This window comes from Aythya ferina (genome assembly GCF_964211825.1).
Source record: "Aythya ferina genome assembly, chromosome: 7".
NCBI classification, from domain to species: Eukaryota; Metazoa; Chordata; class Aves; order Anseriformes; family Anatidae; genus Aythya; species Aythya ferina.
In genome coordinates this window covers 24,366,876-24,392,995 of record NC_140302.1, presented here as the reverse complement: position 1 = coordinate 24,392,995, position 26,120 = coordinate 24,366,876, and the positions used below count along the sequence as shown (strand labels likewise).

Sequence of the window (26,120 nt, the reverse complement as noted above, 5' to 3'; positions counted from 1 at the left end):
TTGTGCCTTTTTTTATAACAAAAAAAAAGAAGAAAGGACAATGTGAAGGACAGCATTTACCATTTTCCAGCCTCCTGGGGAGCTGTGTCCCCTGTAACTGCGGAGGCTCAGACTGCACACACTGATGTGTTCTGGGGTAAATGTTATCAAGCTCAGCCAACCTGCAATCCTTGAACAAATTCATGGAGGGCTCTCAGTATTTTTGAAGCCAGTTTCACTAGCTAGTGCCCTACTACAGACATCCATTGTGGAGAATACATCCGTAATATCCGTTATATTGTTATCACAAGGCACTATGCATGAGAAGTTTTTCTGACAATTTCTCCAGCTCTGTACCTTAACGCTGGAGGTTTCTCTTTCAAGGCCAAGCAACATGGAAGCAGCAAGAACAATGCATTTGTTTCCACCTACATCAATATATTGCCCTCATGAAGAAAATTAGGTAGGCCCCTGAAAACAACCTAACCTCACTGTAGAGAGAGAAAAAAAAGCAGTTTTTAATGTCAGGAAAACACAACCCACAGCCACTCTGTACTAACCAAGCAGAGTAATACTGCCATACGTAAAGAGTTAATCGTAACAAGTCCTGAATAAACTTTCCATAGGAAGAGCGTTTCTTCCTCTGTTTGAATTCAAGTGTACATTTGTTCTACCACCAGATATTCCCAGTATACTCGTGAACCATGACAAGTTAAGGTCACTGAATTGTGCAGTTTCATTTTCAAGGTTAGGGGGGTTGGTGTTCTGTTTTTTTTTTTTTTTTCTCCAAACTAAAAATAACAGAGTTGGAATTTGTGGTCATGGTCAAACAGTGATAAAATTAAGAACAGATAAAGCCACAAATACAACTTTTTAAGGCTTGTAAACCCAGTTTTCTTGAAGGAGGGGAAATAGTGCCATTTAATCAAAAGCACAAAGCATCAAGTGTTTGTTACAGTGAACAGGGACGCCGAGGCTCAAAGAGGTCTGAAATTCAATGTGGGAGACAGCTTTTCTAAACTACAGCCACAGCGCAGGAGAGATGGAAACAACCAAACAACATCCATTTGCCTAAAAGCGTTTGTTACAAAAATACGTCACCTGCAACGAGACGTGTTTTGAAATTCCAATACACAGAAATAACATTTAGGGCAGCGGTAGCTGCTGGATGACTCTTGAACTCAATCACCACCATCTGAAAATGCTCAGGCTCAGCAGGAGCACAACTACATCTCACTCTCCCAGCAGCTCCAACTGGACCCAGCAAAGCACATCTATGATAACCACGAAGTTGGCTTGTTGCTCAAGAGATAAGAATTTAGCTCTTAGCATAGCTTTCAAAGTAAACAATCCTTTGACATGCCAAAGTGCCTGGAGCCTACCCAGAAAGTTTCTGCCAGTTTTATTTTTTTTTTTCCCTTGCTTCTTGTTTGGAGTGGATTAAGAAGCATTACTCAAGTTGTCTTGGTTCATCAGATGTTTTTAAAGCTACTTTAAAGTATCAGAGAGACACCACAGATTTTTAAACAACCGAGCAAGGCAACAATAAGGTATTGTTGCTTCTGACAAATGCTCCAAATTGCACAGTCAGAAGAACTTGAGCAAAAAGCAACCTTTCAGCACATAAAACAATGCCGGAGGTGCCACACCCTGCCCAACGCCGAATGGATGAATGGATTTTGGAAGGAACATGAACAGTCTGCTGCATCCCAGGTCTTGCTTTTAAATTCATCATCTTGCCAGGATTAACCTGACATCTGTGACTAGCTAGAAGATTTAAGCCTAAGTGAGAAAGTCCTTATTCAAAAGAGGCAAACGGTGAACAAATTTGTACTAAAATAAAACTAGAGCCCGATCACTTGCCTCAACAACATCAAATTTCCCTTTACACAGGGGAAGGAATGGCTGGTAATGCTTGGCGAGAGCACACAGCTGCTTGCTGAAGGGCATGAAACTATGAAAAAAATCAGAGAAGAGTTGGATTACGGGGCCTCTGGAGGCCTCTCACCAAGCCTTGTCTTGAAGTGGAGGTATCGTAGAACTTCCCACACTATGACACAGAGCTGGAGCCTCATCGTTGTATTATCTAGGGCTTGACCTCTCAAATTTTGACCCCTCAATCTTCTAACTACCCCTCCATCAGCTCCTTTTAGATCGCCTTTCACCTTCTCCACATAGACAACACAACCCTTCTCCCTCCACCTCTCCTCCTAGTTCATGTGCTCTTTTTGCCCCTCGATTGCCTTGGGCCTACCGGACCTTCTCTGGTTTCTCAGCCCCTCAAACTGTGAGGCCCAAAGCCAGACACAGCTTTTTAAGTGAGCCTTTCCCAGTGCCAAGTAGAAGAGGCAATAACTTCCCTCAATCTGCTGGTCATGCTCTTCTTAATGTAACCCAGTATGTGGTTTGCCTGTTGTATGCTCTTGGCTCATGTTCAATTTCATATTCAAAGAAGTCAATTTATGATTCATCCACTGGATTTTTTTAATAATGTAAATTGAGAACTAAACACCCAGAGGCTAGAATCCATTAAAGCATATTTGAGCAGTGCCTTTAAAGAGTCATGGTAGATAGAAAGTCAAAACCAGCACGGATAAGCAGTAGATAATACTGAAGGCCCTCAGAAGTTCACATCAGAGACTGATATGCATGGGCACAACTGCTCTTTCCAGTCTAAAAACAGTTTGTTTGCTTTGAGGTCAGACAGACGAGACTGCATTACTGCAGGAAACCTGAGAAATCTTCCAGCAGAACAATCCTTTGGTTAGCAAAACTCTTCTAAGCAGCTCATTGACGCTTGCACGCCATCAATGGCTTGGTAATATTATGAAACAGAAAGTGCCAGGAAGACCCATTTGTGGGCTGCTGTATGAGCAAGGGCAGTCTCTGCCCTCGGTACCAGCTGAGTCTAAGAATTCTGTCCTAAATTTTGTCCTACTAAATGCCATTTCACTCTGCACTCATCCCCTCACTCATGGAAAGGGTCAGACAAGCAATTGCTGCAGTAGAAGTTGCTTAACGTGCAAGGCACTGAAATTACTGTTGCAAAGAGACTACACCAGACTGGAAAACATGAAAGGCTACAAAAAGGGTCTTAAATGTAATATAATTTAACAGATAACATGTTGTATGTTACTCCTAAGTGGGAGACGTTAGAACCAGATGCTTTTCTGCATATCCTGCAATAGATAGAAATATGTGAGTATGAATTCACCACTGCATAATTAGTACTAAAACGCTGCTGTATTGTACAATTCAAGCAGGATGGGAACCTTAAATAGTTACAAAAACTATGAAAGTCATGTGGATTCAGATGCTTAAGAGTAGCAAAGAATCAAGATAGAAAAGATTACAGTTGAACCCAAATTTGGATGGCAATTGGGGCAGATAGCTGCACAGCAAAGGTGACAAAAGCATTTTTGTAATTTCAAACTGCAACCAGATACACTTCCAATATGAAGACAAGCAGTAATCTATGCTGGCATTGGTCTCTGTCAGTCAATACTTTGGAAAAATACTCTGAGTTACCACTGCCTCAATGATTTGTGACAAATTACCAGAGCAATCCTATTTTCACATGGACCTTTCCCTTTTGACAGTCAGCCAAGCTGACTGAAAACCAGCAGTAGAATCAGAAGTTACTGAGCAATTTATTAACTAGCAGAGCAAGCACCAAATGTTACAAATTCAGTAATCATTGATTTGGAAGGTACTTCACCTGTAGAGGATCCCAAGCCAGTTAAAAAAAAAAAAGTTCTTCAATTACTTTCATTCAGATCTTGTGATGGTAAAGGGTGCTTTTCAAATATGCAATGCACTCAGTCACTCCACAGATCTTCACGTGCTCACAACACAAGCTAATATTCAATCTACCAGTACAATGAAATCCAGGAAGAGTAGTGCAAAAAAAAGTTGGACGGTTCTCAACTTTCTGGTAAGTCTCCACAAGCACTGATGATTCCCAACTGTCAATTCTTTAGCCCTCCCAGCCTTGGCATCTCTTACAACTTATGTCTTTTTCATCTGTTTGTTTACACACACTGCTGCTGCCGAATTACACAGAGGACTGGAAGAGATTTACTTGCAAAGGAACTGCAACCGTTTTGGAAGTTACAGCCCTTCCACTGAGAAGCGAGGCCTTATCAGACGCGTGCTCCTCAGCCATTTCAGGAGAAGCAAATGAGATTCTTACATCTCATCACCTCCTCTCACCCAGAGAGAGATGAAACCAACGTGAGAAAGCAACAAATAGGCACTGGCAGGCTTCTGATAGTTACTGACCGTTCTGTACCTCCAGCTTCTCCATACTCCTGATTTAGAGTTTTGTAAACAGCAGCTGGGTTTTGTCCCCAGCAAGCAGGGTTGATGGATGATACCCACTTTTTTGGTCAAATGTTCTCACTCAAAGACAAATCTTAAGATTTGATTGAGCACCTATGACCCAAGTGCAGCACCATGTAAGAGACGTGGAATGAAAGCAGCAAAAAACGAGGTAATGCATCTAACCCTGCAGTACCTGACTGGAAGACGTATCTGGCTAAGCCTTGCATTAACTCCGCTGGCCAGGTAGGTGGTGCCGACTCTCCCGTTTCCCTCTTTAGTCGAAATGTCAACTCAAAGCCGAAACCACTTGGTCCATCTGTTCCCGTAAACCTGGAAGGAATGAAAAAGGAAAAGTCACAACGTGCTTTTTGCAAAGAGAACAGGCTTCAGCGTCAGCACTACAGAGAAAAGCAGAGAGTTCTCACGGCAAAGATAAGTTCAGAAATTCTCTTGCTTTGGTCTACACCAGCTCAAATGGCATAACATTGTTAGGTTAACTGATGTAATACAATTTCAAAGATAGCCATCATAGTACAGCTCTCAGTCAGAATAATGCAGTCTTGGAATTACAACTTCTTCTGGAGCACCACTGTGATTTTCAGCAGCCGGAGTTTGTTTTTAAAATAAACCTGAAAATTCTGCTGCCCTGATTATATTCGCTTAAATGGAAACACCAAAGAAAGTACCCAACAGGAAATGTTATTCAACCCTCGTGGACTCAAATTTCTACACGTTCAGAAGTGGAATATAACCTTAAGTACAGTGTAGTAGGCTTCTGAGCTGAAACACTCACTTGTTTTGATGTATGGCACACAGTTTCTGTGCTGTTAATGGACAACAGGGAAGGAATCAAGAGGATGCAAGCAGAAATTTAATCACCTTTCACACAACACAGTAATTCTTATTTTGCACCAATATATATGATGGGACAAAAAAAAAAAAAAAGCATGTATGTACAAAGTAAGGCTTTGTATGTAACGTACACAATGTATGAATGTACAAAGCACAGCTTTGAATTTATGAGGCTATCCTCATGCACACAGGGGAAGAACACTGAGTATGACAACTACAGCTCATGAATTAGGATGTTTGATCATTTCCCCAGTTTGATAGAGATAAGTGTTAACTTATTTTATTTGGTTTGGTCTAATAAGGCCTATGTAGGAGAATAAAGTCATATTAGAAGCATCACGGATATTACAAAAAGGAGCAAATAAAGGGTGTCCCATAATACTCCAACAAAACTAGTCCATAGGAATCCTGCATTTGACACATCCCCATACAGGAAAGTTCCTGTTCCAAGTCCACAGTAACTAAAACTGTCACATTTAATCCCTGAAAAACCTCATGAACAAGTATGTAGGCTCATAAACTCAAAAGCAAGTTGGGGACATCACTTTCCTTTCCACCACTGCCATCACATCCCTCACTCATTTGTTGTGGCTGTTGCAAGAAGGGAAAAACGTAAGAAAAAAAAAAAAAAGGATTTATACTGAGAATAAAGACACTTGATTCTGTTTTATAAAAGTTTCCATGATTCTGCAAACGCAAATCTCCTCCTCCAGCCATTGGCAAATTCTCTGGAGAAACTTTGTGCATGTTTTGGATGCTGGTACCCTGCTGACACACGTGAAAGATATAATGCACAAAGTGTTAACGTTGAGCTTCTACTAAAAAGAGCCAAACGGAGCTGTCAGAAAAGTGATGAGAGCACTTTCCATTTGCAAAAACACAGATCGCTAGCAGTGCCGTGACCAGTTCCAAGTGCTGGGTGGACGGTTCCAACAGTAAGGAGCTTGTTTGAAGCAGACATGCTTTTCAGCAACCCTGAGTAATGTAAAGAGCTAAAATTGATCAAATTTAAGCATCAGGGCAACTCCTTCAAGATCCAACGCAACTTTTATTTGAGGATTCTTCAAGGAAAGTTTGTGATGGACTTGCAGGTAACATAAGGAAAAAAGTTAAGAATTGAGCCCAAGGACAAAACCAAACTACGAACAGCTCTGACCGAAAAGAAGAGGACAGGTAGTGAAAATCAGACATCTGCAATAGAAATGTGAGCAAACAATAGAGGAAATAAAAATTATTTATTTAAAAATCTAAGTGTATGTTTCCGTTTCTCTCCATGTCATCCACAACAAAGAATTTGAGCATTACGTACTAGAGAAGCAAATGCTCCGTGAACGCAGCAGACAATGCATTTCATAGTGGTCAGCACGTATAAAGCCTCTTTCAGGAAACAAATGTACCTTAAAGCAACAAGCCAAATAATTGCACTTGGTTCTTCAACAAAGCAAGAACTTACTGAATAACCAGAGAGCCAGCGATTGCGGAGTGAGTTTGGATGTGCAGTGGAACCTGTATTCTGCGATCGTGCATGCAGGTCGACCAAAACGATTGGTACAGGATGGTGGTAGCCTCGTAAATTCAATCAAAGCTGCACTTTGGACATTCAGCACCCCTGTGGTGTTTTACTAGTTTCACATATCAGTTAGCAAAGGAAAAACAGAAGTATTTCTTAGAGGGAGAAACAAAAAATTCTTCAAACCGGGTAGTTTTCAAGGACTGATTCCAGGAAAAAGCATTCACCAGAAACTGAGACGCATTACGAACGGGGCAACCTCAAAAAGGATCAAAGTTAACAAGAAGCCTTCAAGCTGAGCTTACACAGTTACAATTTTTGGAAAATAAGATGGCTCCCTATTGAATTTCCTCCTCTCAAGGCAGGTCCTGAAGCAACACTTATTTTTAACATGCATCAAGCTAGAGTTTGGGTTGTGGGTTTTATTTATTTTTTTAAAACTGAACCTCACAGATCTCCGTGCTTCAGGGGATAAACAGGAATAACTGTTTGACAGAAGACCACACGTGCTTGCTGGTGCTCCGTAAGCAGGTTACCGAGTAACAGAAGCGTTCAGGTGGGTTTCCAGCAAATTTAAAGCAAGATGTGAAGTTAAGAGAACACTGGCCTGCAACACGCCAGTGGTTGCAAAGAGGGAAAAAAAACGACAGGCAATGCAACTCACCTTATTTTTTGTATGGTAATAAAGGAGCTACTCAGAGAATTGCTAGAAAATACACAGAGTAAAAGATATGTACAGGAGCAGGAAGTTATTTCCCCTAAGATGCTAAAAAAAATCTCAAGAGTATCAAAAGATGCATAACCATCAAAAACCACTCAAAAATACAATAGCGTGCAATGCTTCTAATTCTCAGCTTTTTAAGGCAGCAGTGAATTGTCAGAAAAATCCTATTTTGTAAGAAGTTTGTATTTAAAGATTATATTTAAAATGTTTTAGAATAATTAATGGACACAGATTGCTGAAAAGACTGTTTTGTGGGAGTAAAACTTTAAATACACGCAGTTCACCTGTACTGTATGGCTGTTCAAAGGTTTTGGTTGATAAAATCTTTGATCTGAGCTCACTTAATTTTAGATTGGTTGGTTGTTTTTGAAGAAATTGTGACACATGACTTTAAAAGCTCGATGGACTACCAAAACTTTTGTTTAATTCAGACAGATCTTCCATAGAAAGAAAGAATTATTAATCTTCAGAATGCAATTAGGATAGTCATTTTCGGTTAACATTTTTGCCAAAGCTTTTGCTTTTATTCTTCCAAGAAAGTCTTGTGTTTGAAAACAAGTCAAAATAGTTTCAACAGCTGCCATAAAATTTCTCTCAATGAACAACCGCCCATAAATCCTTCAATCCCAGGATCCAGCTACACGATGTATGAAGTGAATTTTATGCTCAACCACTGACTCCCAGGTTGCCTTTCCTAACAGGCGCTCATTTCAATCAGCAAGTAGCCAGGAATAAATCCTGAAATCACTAGAAGTTGAGACAAGACTATGGCAGGAATTCAGAATTGTGGATTTTCTACCAGCCTCAGGTCTCAGTTTGTCCCGTTAGGAGCTCAAGACCGCTAGACACATCAACTGCTCCTCCACGTAGGGGTGGAGGACCAAGGAAATGGCTTTGATCCCACACAAAGGTTTTCATTTTGGTTCAACAAGACAAAAATGCACCTATCCCAGGGAAGCAGCCACCCACAATTGGGGAGTTAATCATGAGTGACTTCCCAAAAATGAGCTAACAACCCAAATACTGGAGCATCCTCAAGCTGGCCTCCATCAACCAACAAGCTAAAAAAAAAATAATGTTCTGAAAGGTGCAGACTTGAATAAGCCTCGTATCCACAGAAAATGGTGTAGGAAACAGCGAGGATAGCCCAAAAAGTGATTCTACCTCCTCCTACCTGATGTGCGTGGTGACTTTGAACACACAATCCTGCAAATCAAGCATTCTCCAGGAGTCCTGGTACAGCACACATGAGGAAGCTGTGGGGAGCTGTGTTCAGGGCTCTTCCTACTCATTGCTGAAGCTCCGTGCTGCCTGCACCCATACGAGCTCGCTGCAAAGCACCTTTGCTGCTCGTGGGGTGGCCTGACCCTGGCTCCTGTGTAAACTGTCAAAGTAATACCTTTATTACATGGTTTTTGTTCCACAGAGGCAAGATTTCAGTTCTTCAGTGATCATTTCTTTGATTGCATGTTTTTTTTTTTCCTTTTTTATTTTATTTTTAAGTTATTGTTCAACACGGTTACAATAGTCCAGGAGTGTCTCAGCTCTACAGGAAGACGACGGTGCCAACCCAACCAACGTGCTGACAGCACGTGTGCGAGAAGGAGCCCTCAAAACGCACGTTTTGTATCCACGCATAGCCCCAGGTACATAAACTGAAAATTGCAACACAGCATTAAGTTTCTGTACTAACAGATCCGAATACTTCACATAGTTTGGTCTATGCCCGATTTCTGCTGAACTCTGCACTTTTGATTGAACAGTTTTTCTATGAACACCCCCAAAACGCTACGGAAAAAAAAAAAAAAAAATCCTCATTTTGCCCAAACACTCGAGATACTAACTACAAAGAGGCAGCACGGATGGTGTTGTGCCTGCCAATTCTTTGCCCCCTCCAACAAGAGAGGGCACCACCTCTGCAGCCAACTCCATTCTGAAGCAGCCGGGTAAGTTTTCACAAAAACAAACATCGATGGAGAAATTCTTGGCTTGCTGCGTGCCCACTGGCACACATCAGATAGTTTTATATTATGGCTACAGCACTAATGGCAGGCTCTGGTATCTGCCAAGTCAAATCCACCCCTATATTTATTATCAAAACCTTATTTTGTCGCATGAACAAAAACAAACCGTTCGAAAGCCAAGGTCATATATTACATGCCATTCTTCGGTTTAAAACTCTTTATCTGCTAGCAAATCAGCTCAGCAGAACAGACCACATTGCAGCGCTGCACACGGGCTGAAGACGTCTGGCTTGTTCCTTTAATGAGGTAAGAGTTTCACTGATCATGATATTTAGTTCCAGCAAAAGAATCCAAAGAAATAAGAGGCCCCTTTATTTACAGAGCCGTGCAGGCAGCCTCCTCGAGCCCCCCACCACCCCGCGCGCTGCCAGCCCTCTCCTGAAGCCACACACAGAGAGCTGAAAGGCTGCTCCCCTCCGCAGCGGAGTACCAAGGGCGTTTTTCACATCAAATAACCCAGCTTAAGAGGATCAAAAGCCAAACTAGCCTTTTGCTTTAAAAGCAGCTCTAAAAACCAGAGGCTTTTCAGTTTAAATCAAAGCAATTTGCCAAAGCATTTTCTTTCCCACTTTTGCAAAGGAAGAAGAAAAGATTCGCTTTGTTGCCGTGCAAAATGGCAGCATTTCTGAATGTCTGCTGTTAAAAGCTCTGCAGCAGCGGACAAGGAGCAGAGTGTACTGGGTGTTTATTTTTTTGAGAGTTGAAGAGTATGTGTATATAAATATATTAGATGTACCAGTCCCCGAAAATGGGAGTTTACGTAGGGAAATGCTGGCCCTTCATTCACTACATTTATTTCAGCCAGGGAGCAACAAGAACGCTCTTTCAGGGTACTGGAGGATAGTTAGGAGTGCGTTTTCAGGAGTTACAGCTCCACTACCAGCAACCACCGTGAGATGAAGTGGGTTTCTTCTGGAAGCAAGGCGAGGGCAGGCTCGCAGGGCACCACGCTGACTTACCCCAGCTCCAGCTTTCAGCTCCGTCCCTGCTACTTTTGTGAAATTCCTTCTGCTGCCTTTTGCATCGACTCCTTAATTGCATTTCTTCGTGTCTTCCACAAAGACAAAGCTTCCTGCTCTGCTGTTTGCGAGCCGCTCTGATGTTGTTTTGAAGGCTGCAGAAATAAGCATCGCTGCATTTCCAGCTCTGGCAGCAGCAGGAGCTGCTGTTATTTCCATCATAAGGCAGTCTTAATTCTGCCTCAAAGAAAGAAGCGCCAGTAATTGTTAATCCATAGCTCCCAGCAGCAGTACTGGGACACCTGATTAGTTCAAGAAATCAATTAAAGCCGAGCTGGCAGGCAGGGCCACAACTCTGCTTGGTGAGGCCAAAGTCCTGCAAGGCCTAGGTTTTGCTCCAGTTTGAGGACTGCACAGCTATTAACCATCCCAGGGGGCTATCAGCTAGCAAGGATACTGCTATTAGCAACAGGGAGGGCTGCTGTAGCAAAAAGCATCAGGGCACTGTCTGACCTGACAGACTTCACCAGTCCTCTCTGAGAAAAATCAAGATGTGCGCCATTCCCTCCCCCTGCTCCCATCTGGTTGCAAACAAGTCACACAAAGGGTGGTCTCCTGGCTAAAAACCAAGGCAAAGCCCTGAGCAGGCTGGCAGGGCCGTCTGAGTTCAACACCTCCCCGTCTCCATCTCCAGGGCAGGATGTTGGGCAAGAGCCGATGTGCCCCGAACAAGTTTACTCCGAGCCAGCCTTCTGCCTTCAGACTCCAGGCGCCTCACACAATGTCCTACCCCCACGAGCAAATCGTTTGCAGATTCCAGAAGTTAACGGGAAAAATAAAATTAAAGTGACCCTACCTCGTATGTCCAGCATCTTGCCCAACAGGAAATGGTTGTTTTTAGTACAGCTGTCAAACAACGCAAAAGGCTCGTCTGAGAGCCCCGACGGCACGCTGAGGCGCTCCGCTCACGATATTTCGTATGAAAGTGCAGCAGCCCCCCTACACCAAAGGCTTAAAAGCTCTCCAGAAGAGTTGTTTCAGCTAAAACGCACCTGCTTAGTCACGTAATCTCCTGGATTGTCTCTCGGCCTTGAGAAAAGCATCAATTTTGAGGAAAAACGTAAAACCATCTGAGAGAGCAGGGAGCGGTTATCTGGCCGTCAGATGGTTATCTCTTCAGAGCGCTCGGCAGGAAATTCCACGAGCTCCCACTGCCCCGAACCCGCACACACAAAGTCTTGCTGGACTCACTTCTACCCTGGTTTATTTAAAAAAAATGCTTCACAAACAAGCAGGGAAAATGACGGATGCCAAAAGAACACATGCCCAAAGATTTCTGAGGTAAAATCGGGGTGACGGTGACATGCGGCCTATGGCTGGGCCCGAAGCTGTTGCTGAGAGCTCGCTCTTGCAGCATGTCGCGTCAAATGTGTTTGCCATCAAGCAAATGGAAAACCTTTCTAGAAACAGCAACAGAAATTGTTTTGAGAGAATTAGTCCAACATCTAAATCCAAACAGATGCAGAGGCGCTCCCTCCGCAGCTCGGTGGAGGCAGGTTTCTCAGCTCGCTGAAACGCTCACGTAGGATCCCCTCAGAAAAATCCAATTCAGACAGACCTGAGTGAAATTTGTGAATTTGTGCTACTGGCCAGTATGAAAGCAGAGCTCTGCTTCACTGACCTCCCATTCAGCAATGATACTATGGAGAAGAAGGGAAAGAAAATACTTCACTCGAAGTTTCACTCACACATCCACAACACTGATTCCACACATTTTACCATTAAACTTATTCAAAGCTCAGCTGGTAACAATCTTGTCCCTGAAGGCTGAAGATTTTCTTTTTTTTTTTTTTTTTTAAACCAGTTTCTGCAAACAGTGAATACTGATACACCAGATTTCTCCTCTGATCCTCCAGACCACAGTGTCAAGTCCACACTACACCTAACCCTGCAGCCAGACTGCCTCACGTGGCAGCAGCACTTGCATCACACGATAACAGGACGGTTTTCCAGTGGCTTTAGATACCTGCAGCACAGAAATTGTGTGTACTTTGCCTTGCTGACAGACAGGCCAGTTTGGAGACCCCTAAATCATAATCATTCAGGCATGAGAGAAGCACCAGGAGCACGAGTGACATTAAAATGGAGCACGGACAGCGCCAGGCCCTTCTGAGAATCGCAGCAAAATAACTAAAGTCATTGGAAATTTGTATTATATACATCAGGAAGTTGCTTGGTTTTCTTTCTCCCCTCCTACCATAGCTGTCAGACCCTGGCACAGGATCCAGAGAGGCTGGGGAAGCCGCCCTCTGATCTGGCATTAACCAGAGACTGCCAGAGGTTTCTTCCAACCCAAGCGATCCTACAGAGCATTATGGCCAAGAGCACAGGTATGAAATTTTACTGCTGGTGCCGTGTCCATACCCGAGCTGACAGGACTCGCAGCTGATAATTCACAAACACACAAGTCAAACTCACTCTGAGAGAAGTGGTTCTTGTGCTTGGCTCCTGCCCACCCACGTGTGAACCAGCTCCAGAACCGTGCTGCCTCCAGCCCTGCGTGTCAATGTAAACCACCAGCAGCTTTCAGGGCACTTTAATGGGCTAAATTGCCAAATTAAGGCAATTTAGGGGTTGCTGCTTTGAGGTTCAGCTGTCCGTGCCACGGAAGTAGTGGTATCTGGAAGAAGGCTAGGATCCTGCTTAGCTGCTGGGGGTTAATCCCTTCGAGCTCGAGAGGCTTGGAAGCATTATCCTCCCGTTCTGGAGAGTGCCAGAGCGTTTTATGTTGTACGTGTATGAATGTATGCTTGGAGATTAAGGGCAAATGGCCCTGTCTGTGCCAAAGTTATCTGCTTCGTTACTGACACTACGTCAAGAAGCTGCAGAATAAATACCCTCACAGTCGTAAAACGGCATCCGGGTGATCCAGGTTTGAGTCCCCTGCCTACTGCAAACATCCTGCCATCCCCAACGAGTTACTCAGGAATTTGATGCTCAGATGGAAAGCAACGCTGCTTCCCCACTTCAGATGGTAATGTGACACACATCATATAGCAAATGCCTGTATATTCCGGCTGTAAAGGTCACAGCAAAGCTGGGAAATTAACTCCACATTCTGCACAGCATGGACAAATGCCGAAAGTGGGAAATGAGTAAGGCACCAAAATATGAAACAGGAGGCTGCACGGAATACGTCACCCTTTACCCCAGCAAAAAAAGACGTCCGCATGAGGGCAGTTTTCCTTTTATTTTCTGTTTTATGGCACAAAGATGTAGCTGCACCAGTTGGCGACGGTTTGATCTCCTGCTACGGTCATGATCAAATTGACAAGACCAAATCGTTTCATCCTTACATTTCCCAAAACACATATTCGAAAAAAAAAAAAATAAAGTCTTATGAAATCAAGCAACTGGGGCCTGGCCACGCTTTTTAGCTCGAGGGCTCCCTGCGGAGCCACCCAGGCCTCCCACCTCCCAGCCAGAAGAGCTTCACAATAAATAAATAAAATAAAAAAAGCTTCAAACATCTCAAACTTCACCTAAGGGCTCGGCTGCAACCCTGCCAGCCAAAAGGACGTAAGCAAAGGGCCAGCGTGGCTGGGAGGGCAGCGTCGCTGTGCTTGGTGAGCAGCTGGGGAAAGGGCACCGACTTTCCTTGTGCTGTCTGCTGGCTCCTTCCTAGCTCCTACTGCGGAAAGTTCTGCAGCTGCTGGGAGGAATCCATTCGCATAACAAAAGCGGCTTTCAAAAGCAGGATGGGAGAGTGGAAAGAATAAGAGAAAAACCCAAAGTTAGAAGCTTGGCTGACAGCTACAGCGAGTTGTTTGCAGCATTGCCTAAAAGTTTGGGGCTCTAACAGGTTATGTGGAACATGAACACGGTTTATAATGGTGTCTCCCGTTACCTTCCTGCTGGCTAAAGAGCATAGGTAAGAAGAAAAAGGCAGGAAAGAAGTTCAGCAGACCCTTTACCACATTTTTAGGACATTGGCACAATTAAGTTCTCAACTGCACGATAAATGAGCTCAAGGCACAATAGGTATTCAGAGCTGTGAGGAGCCTGAGCTCCAGATTTCAACCAGAGTTTGGCCACCTGTGTGTCCTGCTGGATCTGGGATGCAGACCCTGAGCTTTCACTTCATTAGCTGCAGACATCAAGACAATGCCTCTCTACTTGCCAAGCTGTTATCTAGTGGTTTTTCATTGCAAAGGGTGCATTCAAAAATACACTGATGAGCACCGCCAGAAGTCTTCACCCACTCAACAGGTAGGGAAAGACCCTTGGGGGCTGAGCCGTAATTCCAGGGAAAAGAAAACTCCCGTTCACTCTGAGAAATAACCTACTCAGTAAAAGGGTTCAGCATACAACTCCTCACAGCCGTTGTTTCCGAAAATCCCCCATCCATCTTCGAACATCGACTTCTCTGCTTTTCTGCTCAGTGCTACTCTTCTGGGTAAAAAGGAATTCAAGGCCCAGAGACGCATTATTTCTGCGTAATAAGGTTATACATATGGATTCAACTTAGCTAGGAAATGTCAACTTAAGGCTTGTCTTCATGAGGAAATTTACTGGAACTAGTCTACCAGTATAATTATATTGCTGTACTTCTACTGGTGAAATTCCCCTGTTGAGCCTTATTCATAACAACAGCAGCCTTTATGGTTTATTTTTGTCGACCATGCCAAAAAAAGGCCCCCGCTCCAGAAAGGCCACAACAATCCCCAGGGGAGGCGGGGGAAGGAGCTGCACCGGTAGAAAGAATAACAGTATAGAATTTGCCGCGTGGTTCTCCGGACTAATGAGCCATGGGCTACAAAAAAATAAATAAAAAATAAATTAAATACTGCAAGAAACCTGGGTTGTACATCAGGTATCTTTGCAGGTCGGGTACGTGCCAGGTTTATGCCATGTTTCAGCCCTTGGTACAGCTCTCCAGGGTGGATGCTGCTTTCCATCAGCCCCTGTGTGCATCCCTTTCCCCGTGTGCATCCTTCTCCCCCGCTGCTGCATCTCTTTCCCCATTCCCCTACGGGTGATGCCTCGCTGCCCCGCAAGCGCCCCGTGCCCTGACCCTCCGAAACACAGGGGTGGCAAAGCCCAGCCCCTCTGGTTTACGGTTTGCATCTTCAGGGACGAGCGATAGCTGAAAAGCAAACAGCTCCCCTTGCAAAAAGGGATTTTAAAACAATCGCCCTTCGCTTGGGCAGTGCAAGAATGCCGAGCTAGACAAAACAATGAGCCATCTGTGCACCCTTCCCTCCCTCCTTCCCTTGTTTCTACCCTCTGGGCTTAAATCAGAGCTCCCCAAGAATGGCCGAGTCCCTCTTCACCTCCTCCCACCCTGGTTACATCCTGCAAAAAAACACTTTTCTGGGCTTTTTTTTCCCCCCTCTCCTTTTTTTGTTCTCAAGAGCCCCAGCAGAATCTCTCTTTAAACCTCAGGCCTCTTTGTCAGGTGGCATCCCAGCTACCCGAATCAGCTTTGTCAACTGATCACAAACGCCTCCCCCAAGCCATCCATCCCTTGTTTACCATCCCTTGGAGGCAGCGTGGCACCCGGAGCCCTCGCCACCCCTTTGTCCAGGGGAGGGAATACCATGTGAATGGGAGACCACCAAAGATTTACAGCCCTCCTTTGTTCGCCTGGTGTCACTGCCTACTGGGCCTCGATTCAAAATTGAGATGACAGTAGAAAGGCAGACGAGTTTAGTAATCACCGTGGGGTTTGCAGCTTGGGGGAGAGGGGGGGAAAACTGCTGATAGCTCAAATTTTAAAATAAATCTGCTAATTGGCAACCACCGTCCCACCGCGATGCACACACACCACCCTACCAGCTAGCAAGGCACGCTCCCAGCATTGAGGGGAAAAAGGGATTAGGTCTGAGTAACAGCATTCAGATGCATCTCTTTAAACCTTATTTTTGTTAGTGTTGTTATTCCAGCAAGCAAAAGGATATAAAAAAAAAAAAAAGTCAGCTTTCCTTTGATCTCACAGCTGGAGCGGCCACACAGACGAAGAAATGCTTTTACCTTCGTGTCCCACCAAGACAAAAACCAACTCTATCTTTTAATTACTGCTTTTTAGAACATCCTAAGCTGATCTTTATCAAGCTGAGCAATCTCGCAGAGGAAGACCCAGGTTTGATCTCCCATCGCTCCTCCTCCCGGCAGGCTGAACCCACTGGGAGAGCGGAGCGCGCGCGAGCTCGCCCTGCTCCAGCCCGGCCAGATGACAGCAAGGGAGCCCTGGCTGGGGCCAACTCCCCCCCAAATACGCCGAGCTCACAGATGCATTTCTGCTGACAGAACAGAAATCACCTGCTTTGAACGCCGTGCCCCGGCCCTGCGTGGCAGCAGAGGCTCCTCTTACCAGGATGCACGCGCAGATGCGCTACCGAGCAGGAAGCCGGCCTTGCTTTCGGGAACGCTCAGCTGTAAACTTACATCCAATCTCTTCCTTTTTTATTGAAAACAGGCCTTTCTTGTAAACTCAACTACTTTACAGCAAACATTAAACGAATTTCCTTCGATGCTTCACAAAAAAATAATTCCAAGCCTAGCACAGCTCAGGCGTGCTCTGGTTCCCCCGAGCTCCGCAGGCACACGGAGCAGACCTCTCCGTAGGTGGCCTCCATCCTCCACGTCATTAACAGTGCTAAATGCCTCCAGCAAATGATATTTGGAAGCCAAGTGCACTCTCTGCCTGGGAGGAGGGGAAAAAAAGGTTTCCCCGTGGTGCCCGTAGCTTCAAGGGAGGTCTGTCCCCAGCAGAGGAACGCAAGGCCTAGTCCTGGTGCGCTGCCCCAGCCATCGGGGACACCACCAACGGGGTGTGGAAGTGGGCACGACGCTTGGTTGAGATGGTTTCTGCTGGGGAAACGTGGAATTGAATGTTACGTCACACTTGTGGGTCTTTAAAATGTCCCCATTTTTGAACTTGTTGGGCAATTCAAAGCGCTGCAAAGGATGAGGCGCCTACAGACCAAGCAGACAGAAGAGATGGACCCACAAGTGCCACGATGCCTGCTGGAAGAAGCACAACTGCATTTCTAGACACCAGAGAACACACATCGGAAAGAGCTGCCACAACATTTCCTCTCCTCTCTGCCTCAGAAGGAAGACTGATCAGAAAAATAAGCACCACATTTGGGTTTAGCCTCTGCTGGATGAACAGAATGAGTAAGAAAAGGAAGGTTGAGCACTCATCTTGAACTCTCCCTCCTCCAGACTTAGCTCTGGCACCTCCTTCCTAAATTCAGGCTTACCGATGTCCGTGCCCATGCCATTCCCTCTAGCAGGGGCTCTATTCTCCAGCAACAGTTCCCAGAAGGCCCTCAACTTGAAGATCTGTCCCCAAACTCAACCTCGCTTCCCTATCCATACCACGAAGTGGTACCAAGGAGTCGGCTGCTAGCTCTGAAGCCAGGTGACACCGAGTGCAGCAAGGTGAGGACGAGGAGGGGCTGCCACCTCCATGCTGGTATCTCAAAATGTCCTGAGGGTCTCCTGCATCAAGCATGCTTCAATCCCACGCTGGCAAGAAACCGGACACCACAAACGATGGAAGAAAACCTTGGGGTTTTAGTAATTTTCCTGGAATTTCATGCTCGGCTCCCAGACTGGTTCGATCTTTCATTTCTCCACTTGCATCCTGTTTTCTATCAGTGCTGTTTCAAAATCTCCTCTGAAATATTGATCCGTAACAACCACCGCCATCCACCTCTAATTTACTGTCTCCTCAGAGGCTCTTTGTTTTACTGCATTTTGGTGAAGACAAAGGAGGGCAGAGTCGTCCCCGGCTTTTAGAAAGAGCTCCCTGTCACCTTGGAGTTCGGTGTAATATTTCAGCGCTGCTTCAGGCTTGTGGCTTAGAAAGCACTTAGGGACCCATTAAACACCAAAATTTAAGGCTAAAGGCTGGCAAGCGGAGGGCAGCGAGCTTTTAAATTTATGAAAGGCTGCAGAACTGAGAGGCCACTAAAGTGACAGCTGTCAGCACCACTCCATCCTACATTCATGCGGGCTCAAAAGAGAAGCCAGCGTGCACTCGAAAGAAAGAGAGCGCTCGTTCCAACTTCCAGGCTATTTTCTAAATACTCTTTTCAGCCTCCTTTCAGCCTCGGAAAAAGCCTTCCAGAAAACATCCACCCCTCCGCAAGCCTCGCGTTTGTTACCTGATCCAGTTTGGCGCTCCTTTTTTTCTTCCTCCCGGCTCTAACAAGCATCCTTGCCCTTTTACAAGCCCGGGTCATTCAGAGGAGCTACACAAGGCAGCGGAGCACAAGCTGGACGGGGAGATGGTGAAGGGCTCACGCTTACCCTCACCTTTCACGGGGAGGCACCACCCACGGAGCCACCCTGTTATCCCGGTGCTGCACTCAGCCCCCTGGCAGGCTGCCACGAAAAAGGAGAGAGGAGAAAAAACCAAACCCTCGTCGACGTGAAGTTTGTGTAGGTTGGGAAACCCAATTATTGGCATTTACATAAAAGGCTAAACATCAAAACACGGTTGGTGTGTTTCTTCTGGGGATGTGGGCAGGCCCCGTGTACAAACCTTATCTCGTAACCCAGCCGTAATTGAAGTTTTGCTTCCTGCCCTGGCTCTGAGTGACAGCCTTGCAGTTTGAATACGCGCAAGACTCTTCCAGGTTCTCAGGAATGGCATCACGAGCTTTATTTCCCAGGCACTTGTGAGCCTAACAAAAAGGGTGAGCGCTCGGGGAGCAACAGGAGCAACTTCTCTGCACGGGGATGTGTCCCCTGCAGGATGGAAGAGGGAGCAGGACCCATCCCATGGCCACATGTTCACACCCTGTGCACTCATTCATCGCTGCAGTGAATGATTTCTCTTTCAGAAAGCAAGAGCAGTCAAAAAAAGAAGCACAAGGCTTTACTCTAACCCTGCTCGCTAAGTTCAAGCAGTTACCCATCCGTTTGGATTTTAAAGTAGACAGAAAAAGCTGGAAATGGCAATTAACTTGCTAAAACATCCCAGAAGGTCTTCTGCTGCCACTCGAGTGGTGCAGCACGCTCCACTGGAGGGACTTACTGCCAGGCGAGGGGCTTGGCAATCCCCCTGCAAGGCCTGCGGCTCCCTAACGCCGCCCTGACGTCAGGATTTCGGATTTCGAGCACCATCAGCCCCGCACAGCTGTGTCGTGGTTGCCATTATGCCATGAAGCACTGAGTGTTTTTAAATGAAAAAGGGTTTCCCCTGTTTGAAATTCTGAGATCTCTTCCCCGTTATTCTGTGAGCACGGAGCTGGTATTGAAGCAGAGCAGGAAGCGGTGCTGTTTTAGCTGAAAATAAATCTGTCAACGAGGAGGCACAGGGAGAGCTCCACTTCAGGCTTTTCAGGTTCTTATTAAAAAATATAAATTCAAGTCAACATTTTCACGTTACGCGCTACATCTGGTTGCTATCCCATTATAAATAAAAATATAGGGGCCTTCAGCTCAGCCCTGCATCACTCAAAAAATCATCAAAAAGCCCTTCTCATTTAGCACTGCAGTGTAATTGGTTCAGATTGTCCCCTATCACCAGAAGAGGTCCACGAGAAATAAGCCAGGTGTTACCCAAAGTGAAGTGGAGAGATTAAAAGGGTCCTTGGCAGTGATATTTGTCCTCCAAAAGGATGAAAAGCAGCGAGGTCAGGGACACGCGACTCTATCGCCGCAACCTCACTGTCGTGGGCAGGTCCAGCCCTGTGCTCCTTGCAGCAAGAGTCGGAAAACAAACCAAAAGCCACAGACCAGCAGCTGTCTCGGCTGGCCAGTGAGTGAGTGGAGTTCAGTGCCACGCCAGCTTTACAGGAAATCTTCCCAGGATTTAAACAGCCCTGTCGCCCCGCTCTCCTGCCAGCCGTCCCGCAGGATGCTTTGGGACAGCAGAATTTCAAAGTGCTTTGAGCGGCAGAGACCATAAATAGGGGCTTTCTCACTCCCTCCTGGATAATGAGAGCTTCTTGAGCACACAAAGTGCCAGTCCGGAGCCGTGCAGTCCACGTGGCAGTCGTGTTTTGGGAGCAGGGAACAGAACTGGTGGGGCTGAGCTCTTTCCCCCTGCCCGTCCCCAGTGCTCACCTACCCGCTGATCACTTCACGCTCAGTGTTTGAGAGATGCCGAGGTTTTTGTCCTTACACAATTTGCTTCTTCACTCATACAAGCACATGAAAGCCATTCCTCACCCTTCGTGTCTTCGGCTGGGACCCCCACGTCCTCCCGCTGCTCTCTCCCAAACCCACCAGGCGTGAGTGTGGTCGAGGAGAACACTCTCACCAGGAGAAAGCCTCGGGCTGGCAGGCCACCAAAAAGAAGAAGCCAGCGCAGCACTTACTCCCTCCAAAATTAACCTCCAGCAGAAGGAGGCTGGAAAACACAGGTTGCCTCATCTTGGCAACCCCGTTTTTTCAGCGGCAAAGATGAAATCTCGTGATTTGAGAACAAAGGCATCGTGTGAAGGCCTGCGTGTCCATGGCTGGGTCTCTTGTGAAAGCAAGGGAAGGAAACCTTTAAACTCCTTTTTTGTTTCTTCCACCTTTTATTTGCCCTACCCTGTCCCTGCCCCAGCACCTCATGAATGGGGTTTGCTGCCAGATGTGTTGGTCAAAATGCCCCAGGCAGGTCTGGGTGACACTGAGTCTGTGTAAACTCCACTCTGAAAAGAGACTTCTGAAAACCAGCTCTGTCTCCACAAACAGAAGGAACCGCCTCGAGGACGTGGGTAAGGTTAAAGAAACTGCTCAACTGCCGCTGTTGCAAGAGAAGCACCTGGGTGAAACAAAACCCATAAAGACTGCTGGCTGAAACTCAACCAAGACAAACAGAGGAGGAAAAGCTGGGATGAACAAATCAGGGCTTCTGCTGTGCCATTCATCAGGGATATGTAGCCCGCGACGATGAAACAGCACAAGAGTTTCACTGAACAGCAGCAGCAATCTGCCCTTTCTATTTTTTCTGGTTAAAAACAATCCGTGTTCAGAGCCCCAGGACTGTGAAAGCTGGGTGACTGCTTATTTTACCTGCAGTTAAGGAGCAAAGTCGGTGAAAGCAGGACAATACCGAGATTAGATCATGCTACTTGCCCCATCTAACACAAAACACCTCCTAAAGACTGCCCGCACCAACAACCCAAGGTAATCATTGCTGCAGAGAAGAAACTCAGCCAACTGTTTTATACTTCTGTTAGGATGGATTCGCACTTCACGCAGCAGGCACTTGGGTGGCAGTCCCCTTGCTGACAGTAACGCTGCCGTGCCAGCACCAGGAAAAATGCCCTGACAGCAGTTTTCCAGAGGAAGGCATTTAACATGCACAGGGAGGAGCCGGGATGGAAGCGTGTGAGCCCAGCAGACTATCAAGGGGGAAAAACACGGGACATTCAGCTAAAAAAAAGTTTCCCTGGGAGTTAAAAACAAAACCAAACAACAACCAAAACCACAAATCGCTCAACTTACACCACTAACAAGGACATATATCGCACGCAGAGCTCGAAGAGGGGAACACAGAAATTCTTCTGCAGCAAGAAGAATTTCTGTGGCACACGTTACCCCCCAGAAAAACAGCAGTTCAAATAACACAGACAGCAGGACAAGGTTCTACTTTCACTCCCCCCGATGTGACACAGAACACAACGCAGAGCAAGAGGACGCGGGTGATGCTTACTCGTGCACTCGGTTGTCTCCGTACAAGTCACTCAGGCCGAAGCTGACGTAGTGCCAGTGCTCAGGGACGTTCAGCGCCGGGTTGCCCACGTTCCTGTACATGCTAACGTAGTCCAGAGGATCAGGTCCCCCCAGCCTGCATTAAAAACAAAAAGGTTCTCAGGTAAATCAGGTTATTCAAGGCAAGTGGGATGTCTCCACGGGTTCTACAAGGGGCTGTAGATGGTCCTGCCCCAAATCACAGCTAGAGGTAAGTTTAGCACGGTCCAGTTACCTCCAAAAAAAAATGAAGAGGAAGGTTGGGTTAAGTCCAGGAAGCATGGAGCACGGGAAGGCAAAGTGCATGCGTGCAAAAATACTACGGTGTTTTTACCATTAAAGCACGAAGCCCTCTGGAAAATCGCATTGAAACTTCCGCAAAGCAAAGAACACCAGAAAACTCTCCGGGTAAAGGAGCAGGAGCTGTATCTGCGCTGCAAGCTCCTAACGCGGGCCAGAGGCACCTACCCCATTGAAGAGAGCATCGCTGTTCTTTCCTGACTCATGTGGGAGCACAGGTGCTTTGACAAAAGGACAAACCCTTAAACATCTCACCCTCTGCCCTACGTGCAAACCCTTGAAGCCCCCACAAGCTCAGGAGCAGCCAGCACCATCCCCGAGCCTGGAGGAACGCACACGGGACAGAATTGCTCCTCCAGGGCTGCTGACACAGGCGCTGACCCAGTTTTGGGGCCAGCTCTCGCACAAACTCCCGCCGCAATCTCCCTATCAGCGCGGGTTCACGCCAGGAGCTGGCAGCGTCGGAGGAGTTTATTAGGAAGAGCCCGACTTCAAAGCTGCAGGTACAAATGCGTCGCGTTCTCTATTCATGGAGCTCGTTCAGGAGCAAGAAGCGCGGCCTCAGGGGGGGTAAAAACGGGGTTTGCATCGGGGCGGCACCTTCCCCTGGCTGGTGCTCGGGGCGCGCTGAAGTCTCTGCCCAAGGAACCCAACGTGGGCAGAGGGGAAACACGGCGAGAAAAGCAATCACAAACCTTCTCCCAAGATGTGCAAATTGCGTTGAAAATATAAAAAAAAAGACTAGTTTCATGAAAAACGCCACGCAACCCTGGCCAGGTTTCTTCCCAAACAAGGCTTTCCCTTGATTTATGGGGGCACGCAGCACGCACTGGGCTCAGGGGCTGGCACAATCCCATTAATCCCAGCCGTGGCTGAGACCCAAATTCCGGGTCAGAAGGCAGAGCCCGAGCCTCCTGGCCAGGAGGAGAAGCTGCAGCCCCAAGGAACTGACCCAGCGAGGGAAACACGCTCCCTTCCCCATGCCCTGCCCTCACCAGCCCCATCTCTCGCTGTGGGTCACCCCAAAAACACATCCCCCTGGAGCTGCCTCTATGCCCACACCTCCCTGACACTCAGCACGCTGCCCTGCGGCACCCCACAGCACCCCCAAACCTTCCTGGGCATCTCCCCGGGCCTCAGCCTGCAGCCCCTGCACCTCTCGTTGCTCCCCCAAACCCCTCAAAGCTCTCCCTGCTCCCCAACCCCCTGCACCCCCCCTGCTGCCCCCTCCCAGCCCCACTCCTTTCCTCAACACCCCTCTCACCCCACAACTTCCCCCACGACCCCACAGCTCCCCCCTGCCTCCTCCGCTCCCCCAACACTCCGATATTCCCCCCAATACCCCAATGTCCCCCGTCAGACCCCACTACTCCCCCCAGACCCCAATGTCCCCCTACGTCCCCCCCAATACCCCAATGTCCCCTTTCAGACCCCACTACTCCCCCCCAGACCTCAATATTCCCCCCAGAGCCCCAAAATCCCCCCTCAGACCCCACTCCTCCCCCCCAGACCCCAATGTCCCCCCTGAGACCCCACTACTCCCCCACCCAGACCCCAATATCCCCCCATATCCCCCCTCAGACCCCACTACTCTCCCCCCAGATCCCAAATATCCCCCCATATCTCCCCCCAGACCCCAATATCCCTCCATATCCCCCCTCAGACCCCACTACTCCCCCCAGACCCCAATATCCCTTATATCCCCCCCCAGACCCCACTACTCTCCCCCCAGACCCCAATATCCCCCCATATCCCCCCTCAGACCCCACTACTCTCCCCCCAGATCCCAAATATCCCCCCATATCTCCCCCCAGACCCCAATATCCCTCCATATCCCCCCTCAGACCCCACTACTCCCCCCAGACCCCAATATCCCTTATATCCCCCCCCAGACCCCACTACTCTCCCCCCAGACCCCAATATCCCTCCATATCCCCCCTCAGACCCCACTACTCCCCCCAAATCCCCCCCAACCCCAATATCCCCCAACTCCCCCCCCCAGACCCCAATGCCCCCCTCAGACCCCAATATCCCCCCATATCCCCCCTCAGACCCCACTACTCCCCCCAGGACCCCAGTATCCCCCTCCCAGACCCCAATACCCCCCCCCTTAGCCCCCCTACTTCCCCCCAAGACCCCAAATATCCCCCCATATCCCCCCCAGACCCCAATATCCCCCTCAGACCCCACAACTCCCCCCACGACCCCAATATCCCCCTCCCAGCCACCAATACCCCCCCTTAACCCCACTACTCCCCCCCTAACCCCCGCAAATCCCCTCCCAGCCCCCCAAATCCCCTCCCAGAGCCCCCAAAACCCCCCCCGGGCACTGACCAGTACTTGAGGATGGCGGTGACCTGCAGCGGGTTGGGCTGCTCGGGGTAGAGGCGGCGGCACTCCCCATAGATGCCGTGCAGCCCCGGCGGGAAGAGCGATGGAAACGAGCCCGAACCGGACCCGGACCCCGCACCAGAGCCCGGCCCTGCCGCGGGGGCACCCCCAGCAGGCCGCACGCCCTCCATGGCGGCGCCTGAGCTGCTCCGGATCCGCTCCGGATCGGCTCCGGATCCGCTTCGCTTCCCCCGGCCCGGCCCGGCCCAAGCGGCGCTGCGCGGCGCGGCGCTGAGGGAGGAGGAGGGGGGAAGGGGGCGGGGCCCGCGGTTGCCATGGAGACGGGGATTGACAGGTGGGGGCCGCCAATGGCAGCGCGCGGCGCTGAGGGAGGCCCCGCCTCGCCCCGCCCCTCCTCGCCGCCCTCACGGCTCCGGTGCGGCGCGCTGAGAGCGCGACCCCTGGTGGGGGGGGTGGGGGGAGATAGGGGATATGGGAGGTTGTGAGGGGAGATAGGGAGGTGTGAGGGGAAATACGGGGTCTGAAGGGGGCTGTGAGGGGAGATATGGGGTCTGATGGGGGCTGTAAGGGGAGCTATGGGGTCTGTGGAGGGTGCTGGGGGGTTGTGAGGGGAGCTGGGGGGGCTGTGAGGGGAGATAGAGGGTCTTGGGGGGCTGTGAGGGGAGATAGGGGGTCTAGGGAGCTGTGAGGGGAGCTAGGGGGTCTGTGGGGGGAGCTAGGGGGTTGTAAGGGGAGACAGGGGTCTTTGAGGGGAAATATGGGGGGCTGTGAGGGGAGCTGGGGGGGCTGTAAGGGGAAATACGGGGTCTGGGGGGGCTGTGAGGGGAGATAAGGGGTCTGGGGAGGGAGCTGGGGGGCTGTGAGGGGAGCTGGGGGGACTAATGGGGGTTGTGAGGGGAGATACGGGGTCTGGGGAGGGAGCTGGGGGACGGTGAGGGGAGATAGGGGTCTGGGGGGCTGTGAGGGGAAATATGGGGTCTGTGGGGGAGGCTGGGGGGGCTGTGAGGAGAGATAGGGGGTCTGGGGGTGTGTGAGGGGAGATAGGGTGTCTGATGGGGGCTGTGAGGGGAGTTATGGGGTCTGGGACTGCTGTGAGGGGAGCTGGGAGGGTCTGGGGGGGCTGTGAGGGGAGATATAGGGTCTGTGAGGGGAGCCGTGGGGTCTGGAGGGGGCTGTACACCCTCAGCCACCCACTCAGGCCTCTGCTAATTTTCCCTAAAGAACTGAGGCTGCAAACTGCATCTCAGCATTTATTGAAATATTTGAGAAATTACTCTCCGTGTACCTTTTATTGCAAAAAAGGGGGAGAAAAAAAAAAGAAAAAAAAAAGCCCCCCGTGTCTCTGCGCCCCCCCCCAGTCCCTCACAGCCCCCCCTATTTACAACCTCCCC

General features: G+C 48.3%; 1 protein-coding gene across 5 annotated transcripts in view; it reads right to left on the bottom strand.

The window, feature by feature from the left end:
• The window catches only part of SUFU (SUFU negative regulator of hedgehog signaling), an 83,930-nt gene extending 58,905 nt beyond the window's left edge, over positions 1 to 25,025 (bottom strand). For 4 of the 5 annotated variants that reach the window (XR_014695103.1, XR_014695104.1, XM_084526266.1 and 1 more), the window contains exons 1-3: positions 24,712 to 25,021; positions 22,040 to 22,174; positions 4,496 to 4,632 (exon numbers count right to left, since the gene is read on the bottom strand). Coding sequence is in view for 3 of the 5 variants with exons in the window: in XM_084526266.1 (XP_084382392.1) it covers positions 4,496 to 4,632; positions 22,040 to 22,174; positions 24,712 to 24,899 (460 nt within the window). In the remaining 2 variants the exon portion in view is untranslated. Of the gene's footprint in view, positions 1 to 4,495; positions 4,633 to 22,039; positions 22,175 to 24,711 lie in introns of all 5 variants that reach the window. The other variant, XM_084526267.1, reaches the window with a different exon arrangement.
• Between the last annotated feature and the right edge of the window lie 1,095 nt (positions 25,026 to 26,120).